Genomic DNA, 8,493 nt, shown 5'->3' with positions numbered 1-8,493 from the left:
TTGGCTGATAGTGACAGGCAACCAGACCTTCTTAGTCTAAGACAATTTGAACAGAAAACAATCTCACACCTTAAAGGTTCGGGCACTGCCGACAGGGAGACTGGGAGTAAAAACGACAGGCAAGGACATGTTCAATAGATGTAGTAAAAATAATTTTGGATAGCCTTGAGTCCCATCCCAAACCTTTCCTTTTTATTTTATTTTATTTATTTATTTTTGAGACAGAGCCTCAAACTGTTGTTGCCCTGGGTAGAGTGCTGTGGCATCACAGCTCACAGCAACTTCCAACTCTTGGGCTCAAGCGATTCTCCTGCCTCCACCTCCCAAGTAGCTGGGACCACAGACAATGCCCGGCTATTTTTTGGTTGCAGCCGTCATTGTTGTTTGGTGGCCCTGGGCTGGATTCGAACCCGCCAGCTCAGGTGTGTGTGGCTGGCACCTTAGCCACTTGAGTAATAGGCATCAAGCCAACCCCTCCTTTTTAATAAAAAGATTCTATTTCTGACACAAAGGTGGTATAAGGTAACTCAGTGTTTCCTGAAACTGCCAGGCCCTAAGAATTGCCTCAGAGCACTTGTATACAGACATTCTCAAGACCCTCCATTGGGTTGTTCGCTAGGTGCGAAGTGACAATGTCAGTGCCAACAGCTGGCTTTAGGCTCCCATCTCTAGTCCATTCTCTGGATGAACATAAAATCTAAATGAAATCTGTTTCCTGTGTAAATGCAGCTTCAGAACAGAGCATTCCCCCAACCCTTTTAATCAGCACACCCAGGTCTTTTCTTTAATAAAAATTGGTGTTGATCCTGAGAAAGGACTTCTCCAAAGCCACCCAAGCATAGCAGGGTTACAGCCTTTCCAGTTTACCAGGGCTGCTGCTTAGGGTGAAGAATGGTTTATTTTTTAATTAATTAATTAAAAAGAAAAAAAATTGAAAAAAAAATTTTAAAAATTAAATAAAAACTTTAATTAATTAATTTTGAGACAGAGTCTCACTTTGTTACTCTTGGTAGAGTGCTGTGGTGTCATAGCTCACAGCAACCTCCAGCTCTTGGGCTTAGGCGATTCTCCTGCCTCAGCCTCCGGAGTAGCTGGGACTACAGGCGCCCGCCACAATGCCCGGCTATTTTTTTGTTGCAGTTTGGCCGGGGTCGGGTTCGAACCCGCCAGCCTCGGTATATAGGGCTGGAGTCCTACTCACTGAACCACAGGAACCGCCCTTTATAATGGTTTAGATGGGAGCGAGGGAAGCTGTCTGGTCAAATTTGGAGTCTGGATACCTGGGGCGACTGACTTTGGGTGCTGAATTGACTGTCAGTGTCGTTAACCTGTACTGTCTGTCTCCTCAGTTCCTCCATTCTTGGTGGCAAGGCTGTCAGGAAAGGTCAGCTAGTTCTCACAGTTCACCAGCTGTTTGCAAAAGCTGAGCTGGCGAGATGTATTTAGTAAGCACCATGAGGGATTCTTACAGGTTGGAGTGTTCTAATAAAAAAGAGCAGAATTTATAATACTGTTTTGTGCAGTCCTTGAGCTGAAAGGTAGCATCCTCCACCCACTATTGACACTCAAGTTATTTAAAATAAAAATAAAAACCCTGCCCTCAATATGTAAAAGTAACTTTTTAGACAGAGGTGTTCCTTTCCTTCCTCTTTTCCAAATATGTCTCTCTTTTTTTTGGCCGGGGCTGGGTTTGAACCTGCCACCTCCAGCATAGGGGGCTGGCGCACTACCCTTTTAAGCCATAGGCGCCACCCCCAGATATGTCTCTTTTAATAGTAGTCCCTCCTAACCTAGAACTGGAGTGGCTTTTTCAGGTCTCAGTTCTGACTCAACACCGAGACCTTATCTACCCAAGGCTGGGCAGGGCTGGGCCACGTCTCAGTCTCCCGTCCAGCAGGCGCTCCCGGGCCGCGCTCCCATTGGTTGCAAGTTCCCTCGCCCAAAACCGGAGCGGCCTCTTCTTGCCACGCCAGCCTGTCTTGACTCCGGACCGCCCAGGGGGCGGGACCCTGAGGGGGGCGTGGCCTCGAGGCGCGGCGGACGCCCTGGCGGCCTATGGCGCTGGGGGGAGTCCCCGGCCGCGCCCCGCGAGGCCGGGCCAATCCCGGGCGACCGGGCGGGCGATTGCCGGGCCTGGCTGGCCAGGCCCGAGGACCTGGGGGTTGGGGACAATGGGCCAGTTCCTGGTGCGTCACGGAGGAGTTCCTTAAAGGGGAAGTGAGCCACTCTACGGGCCGGGTGCGGTGTGCGGTGGTCGGCGGGGGAGGCCCCCAGCGCTTTAAAATAATGCCCGCGGCGCCCGTGCGACCATGCAATGGCGAGCGCTCGTCCTGGGGCTGGTGCTCCTCCGGCTTGGCCTCCATGGAGTATTGTGGTTCGTCTTCGGGCTGGGGCCCAGCATGGGCTTCTACCAGCGCTTTCCTCTCAGCTTTGGTTTCCAGCGTCTGAGGGGCCCCGATGGCCCCGCGATGCCCGCTTCGGGGCCCGCGGGCCGGGCCGGGCCACCCGGGGGGCCGTCGGGGCCGTCGTGGCTGCAGCCGCCGGTGAGCGGGGCGGCGGCCGGACAGCGCCGGGCTCCGCGGCGGCCTGGACCGGGCGTGTGCGGCCCGGCCCACTGGGGCTACGTGCTGGGCGGCCGGGGCCGCGGCCGGGACGAGTATGAGAAGCGCTACAGCCGGGCCTTCCCGCCGCAGCTGCGCGCCCAGATGCGGGACCTGGCGCGGGGCATGTTCGTCTTTGGCTATGACAACTACATGGCGCACGCCTTTCCCCAGGACGAGCTCAACCCCATCCACTGCCGTGGCAGGGGGCCGGACCGCGGGGACCCGTGAGTAGCCCGCGCCGCCCCACTCGCTAACTTCCGTCCTCCGGGTGCCCCGAGGGCTGGCAGGGCCGTTAGGGTCCTTGGGGGCAGCGCTGTGCTGTGGCTGATCCCTCTTTGAGGTCCCCTGGGCTTGAGGGTGTGTGGGTGGGCTGGTGGCTATCCTCTTTCTTGATTCTCCGGGAATCTCTGAACTTCACAGTAGCTGTTCAGTCTTTTTCACCTGAGGCTCTGAGGCCGGAAGGGACAGTGTCAGTGCCAACAGCTGGCTTTAGACTCCCTAGTCCATTCTCCAGATGAACATAAAATCTAAATGAAATCTGTTTCCTGTGTAAACGCAGCTTCAGAACAGAGCATTCCCCCAACCCTTCTAATCAGCACACCCAGGTCTTTTCTTTAATAAAAATTGGAGTTGATCCTGAGAAACACTTCTCCACAGCCACCCAGTCGAATTGAGCAGAGCGGGGTTACAGCCTTTCCAGTTCACCAGGGCTGCTGCTTAGGGTGAAGAATGGTTTAGATGGGACAGAAAGAAGCTGTTTGGTCAAATTTGGAGTCTGGATACTTGGGGCGACTGACATTCTTTGAGTGCTGAATTGACTGTTCGCGTCGTTGACCTGTACTGTCTGTCCCATCAGTTCCTCCATTCTTGGTGGCAAGGCTGTCACGAAAGGTCAGCTAGTCCTCACAGTCCACCAGCTCTGTTTGCAAAGGCTGAGCTCCAAGGATCACTGCTGTTGACACTAAAGTCCAAGAGGGCAGTACACCCAGCTAAGGACCTCCTACCTGGAGGGGAGGAATGTGCTTTGCCACCCACCGTGTTAGTCCGGATTGGTGACTGCCTTTGGCTCTTTCCCTCCGTTTAGGTGGGAGGGGGAGTTAGGTTGTTCAGTGTTTTGTCTTGTCCTAGCTTGAGTGCCTGGACATTGGGGCAAGGTCCAATCCTTAGGTTCTAAAAAGGAAGCTTATACACCAGAGGGGCTTGAAGAATTTTTTAAATGGTTTGGTTATCTACAAATTCATGTCTTAAATTTCACACTTGGAGAGCATGATTTTAGTGAAGTAAGGACACATCCCAGGTCCTTGCTTCAGTAAAGGCATTCGAAGGATTGGACCTTTACAGAATTGTAGGAAACTTATTAGATTTTCTTGCTTAACCATACCAGCCTATATATAGTATGTATATATATATATATATGTATATACTTATATATACATATATATACTTATATATACTTATATATACATATATATAAGTAGTGAGACAACTACATTTCCTACAATCTGAAAAAGCCCAATACTTTTAAAATTTAATTTTTTTTCTCAAAAACACTGAGACAGAAAACACACACACACATATATATGTAAATTTATAAATAAATAAAGCTTAGCTTGGCACCTGCTGAGCTACAGGTGCCAAGCCCAATTTTATATAAATTTATATATATATGTGTTTTCTGTCTCAGTGTTTTTGAGGAAAAAAAAATAAATTTTAAAAGAAGTATTGGGTCTTTCCAGATTGTAGGAAATGTAGTTGTGTAAGTGTACTTTCTTTCCATTTCAATTTTTTTTAGAGCAGGAATAAACCTTGATCAATTTGGGGGAAGAAAATAGAAGCACCATACAGTTGGGTTTTTTTTTTTTTTTGGAGCAGAATCTCATTATGTTGCTTTTGGTAGGTAGGGTGCCGTGGTGTCACAGCTCACACCAACCTCAAACTCTTGGGCTTAAGCGATTCTCTTGCTTCAGTCTCCCAAGTAGCTGGGACTACAGGTGCCCGCCACAACACTTGGCTATTTTGTTGTTGTAGTTGTCATTGTTGTTTGGCAGGCCCTGGCCGAGTTTGAACTTGCCAGCCCTGGTGTATGTGGCTGGTGCCTGACACTGAGCTACAAGTCCGGACCTATACAGGTATTATCATTTTTTTATTTTTTGGCTGGGGCTGGGTTTGAACCCGCTACCTCTGGCATGTGGGGTTGGCGCCTTATTCCTTTGAGCCACTGGTGCCGCCCCATATAGTTATTTTTAATTTATCTTTCTTTCCAGTTCGTGCCATGTGCCTACATATTTTTCACATAGTTTTAATCAAAGTGTGTACATATTTTGGATCTTACTTATGCTTCCTCACTAATACTCTTTTTTTTTTTTTGAGACAGAGTCTCACTTTATCGCCCTTGATAGAGTACTGTAATGTCACAGCTCACAGCAACCTCCAACTCCTGGGCTTAGGCGATTCTCTTGCCTCAGCCTCCTAAGTAGCTGGGACTACAGGTGCCTGCCACAATGCCTGTCTATTTTTTGTTGCAGTTTGGCTGGGGCCGGGTTTGAACCCACCACCCTAGATATATGGGGCCGGCGCCCTATGCACTGAGCCACAAGCGCCACCCTCTCACTAATGCTTAGTATTGCAGGAAGGACAGAGCACTTTCAGTAAGTGCCTTTATTATCTCCCACAGATGATCCGAAGAAAACAGTTTAATGGGGGATTATGATAACACTTTCACTTGGGAGTATTATGGTCTTGGGAGCGAGTTGATGACATTTTAGTGTTTTCTGTAATGACCTTAAGAACTCTCTGAGGAATTGGGAGCCCCTCTCCAGTGAAGTCAGGTGGTGGTTTATTTAGCTTGTTGGTCCCAGTGATGGTATCATGTTGACATCAGCCTTTATTTCAGGATGAAGGCTGCTGATGAGTGTTTTGGTTTCATTATACACTGACAATCTTGTGTAAGTTAAGGTCAGGTTGCTCTGAGACAAATTACTGTGAAAAGATGTTGTTAGAAATAGTGGGGATATGGGGTGGCATTTGGGGAGTGTTGTGCCAGAGTAAGCTTTGTTGTCTTTGAGGAGGGGAAGGAGCACTGGGATTTTGGTGGCCTTGAGTAGACCCTCACACTGGTCATTTACAAAGGGTGGGAGAGTTAAGTTTTTTGTACTCCTTTTCCTTTAACTAATCTCAGACTTTGATATTATTTTTGAAGGAAGTTTACAACCAGAGCTTTGTCATTCTGGCTTTCAAAATAGGAGGGCACATTTACATTCCCAAAATAAATAACCTATAATAAAAATCTTTGAAGTTAGAAAACAAATGAGATTTATTCCAATGATTCTTTAAAAAAATAGATTGAACCACCCTCTCAGAGTATTATTATTTTGAGACAGAGTTTTACTTTGTCACCCTTGGTAGAGTGCTGTGGCATCATAGTTCATAGCAACCTCAAACTCTTGGGTTCAAGCGATTCTCTTGCCTCAGCCTCCTGAGTAGCTGGGACTACGTGTGCCTGCCACAATGCCTGACTATTTTTAGACATGAGGTCTTGCTCTTGCTCAGGCTGGTCTCCATCCTGTGAGCTTGTGGCAATCCACCCACCTCGGCCTCCTAGAGTGCTAGGATTATAGGAGTGAGCCACCTTGCCTGGCCAGAGTATTATGTTAAAAGTACTGATACAAAATACGGGTGGTAAATATTTTTATTTTTTAGTGGTAGTCTTATGAACTTGAAGCCTATCTTACCTTTCTGGTTTGACTGGGGGTTGAGTGAGAAGTTAACTTGAAGAAAATAAAACCTAAAAACTCTAAAAAACAGCTTTCTGTCACCTGCACATTACTTTGCAGTCAGCATCTCTCACATCCCCCGTGTTGGGGGATCCGATTTCAAAGTTTCTTCTCTTTTTCCTTTTTTTTTTTTTGAGACAGAGTCTCACTGTGTCACCCTCAGTAGAGTGCTGGGGCGTCATAGCTCATAGCAACCTAAGACTTTTGGGCTGAAGCAATTCTCTTGCCTCAGCCTCCCAAGTAGCTGGGACTACAGGTGCCTGCCACAACACCTGGCTATTTTTTTGTTACCGTTGTCATTGTTTTTGGGAAGGCCCAGGCTGGATTCGAACCTGCCAGCTTCAGTGTATGTGGCTGGTGCACTAGCTGCTGAGCCACAGGTGCCAAGCCCAATTTCAAAGTTTCATTGCGTAAATTTGGATGTATTATATTTTTTGTAATCTTGCAAATGGATAACTGTAGTTCTGGCTTTGGGCCTGTGAACCATTCTCAATTTCTCTTCAACCATATTATTAAAACAAAAAGCAGTTCTCAAATTAATAAGCAAAACAAACCTTGGCCTAGAAAAGGACACATTCCTAGGTACTGGGCGGGGTGGGGGGGGTAGGTGGGATGGGCTCCTGTGCATCTGCCTTTCTTCCTGGAATCCTGCTCTCCTTCTGAGTCAGGCCCACATCATTTTTCTGTGACGCCATCTAACTGCCTGGAGGTGATTCTCGTTGGTTTACTCATTTCTCCTTTTGGTTCCTTTTCTTTGAGCTGCTTTTCCACATATGAATGTTATTTGAGAATTGAGTACTGTTGTGCAGTCACCTTCGTTTCCCTTTGTCTCATCTCTCCACCCTATGAATCCCTGGAACGCAGGGATTGTTTCTCATATTATCTCTATGCTTAACCCGCACTAGGTTAGGTACATATGAGATCTTTTTTTTTTTTTCCGTCTCACTTTATTGCCCTTGGTAGAGTGCTGTAGTGTCATAGCTCACAGCAACCTCCAACTCCTGGGCTTAAGTGATTCTCTTGCCTTAGCCTTCTGAGTAGCTGGTACTACAGGCACCCACCACAATGCCTGGCTATTTATTTTTTCTTGCAGTTATCAGTTTCTTTTTTCTTTTTTTTGTGGAGACAGAGTCTCACTTTGTTGCCCTCAGTAGAGTGATGTGGCATCACAGCTTACAGCAATCTCCAATCTGTGGCGTCACCGCTCACAACAATCTCCAACTCCTGGGCTTAAGCGATTCTCTTGCCTCAGCCTCCCAAGTAGCTGGGACTACAGTTGCCTGCCACAACGCCCTGCTATTTTTTGGTTGTAGTTCGGCTGAGGCCGGGTTTTGAACCCACCACCCTCGGTATATGGGGCCGGCGCCCTACTCAATGAGCCACAGGCGCTGCCCTAGTTATTGTTTTAGCTGGTCCGGGCCAGGTTCGAACCCACCAGCCTGGGTGGATGTGGCTGGTACCGTAACCACTGTGCTATGGGTGCCGAGTCATAACCGAAAATTTTCTATCAGAGGCCCTGGTTTTTTATCTTTTCTGCTTTGAGGTGATAGGATCTTTGAAAATTCACAGTGGAGTGTCATGTACGTTCACACGTGGTGAATTTGGCAGAGAGTTTAGTTGTGGATCAGCCACGTGGAAAAATGTGCACTTTTGATCCTCCTATGAGAGATTGAGTTCTTGGCCTGGGACACTTACAGGTATCAGGTCTACCTAGGCATTGACAAGAACAGCTATGGACAAAGAACAGATCTTGCCTGCCTAGTGGGCTGGCATAAAAGGGAGTCATAATAATTCCATACTGTTACTGGAAGGTTTTATAGAATCTAATTTTTCCTCTCATTTCTCTCTCCCTTTTTCTTTTTTTCTATTTTGGCACATTTTGAAAGAGTATGTAGTATTTATTTAGTAGAAAAGAGTTTAACATGTTCTAATGACTACCCCAGATCTTAGAGTGGATTTGTCTAGAGTGGAAGGAAGGAACTGCATAGTTATTACAAATACTTTTTTTTCCTTTTTCTTTTTACTGTGGCAGCTCATCAGTGACTGGACATTCATTATATTAAGAAGAATTTCAAAGCCAGGCACAGTGGCTCACGCCTGTAATCCCAGCACTCTGG

The 8,493-nt window shown here is 47.3% G+C and overlaps 1 protein-coding gene across 1 annotated transcript in view; it reads left to right on the top strand.

Annotated features, from left to right (window-relative positions):
• Positions 1–2,141: 2,141 nt before the first annotated feature.
• Positions 2,142–8,493, top strand: part of EDEM1 (ER degradation enhancing alpha-mannosidase like protein 1) — a 35,614-nt gene continuing 29,262 nt past the window's right edge. The window contains exon 1 of the mRNA XM_003785476.3: positions 2,142–2,827. Within this exon, the coding sequence (XP_003785524.1) occupies positions 2,310–2,827 (518 nt within the window). The 5' untranslated portion in view covers positions 2,142–2,309. The remainder of the gene's footprint in view (positions 2,828–8,493) is intronic.

The sequence above is a fragment of the Otolemur garnettii genome, unplaced genomic scaffold (assembly GCF_000181295.1).
Source record: "Otolemur garnettii isolate 467f Iridium unplaced genomic scaffold, OtoGar3 scaffold00015, whole genome shotgun sequence".
Taxonomy (NCBI): Eukaryota; Metazoa; Chordata; class Mammalia; order Primates; family Galagidae; genus Otolemur; species Otolemur garnettii.
This window is presented reverse-complemented; position numbering and strand designations above follow the sequence as displayed.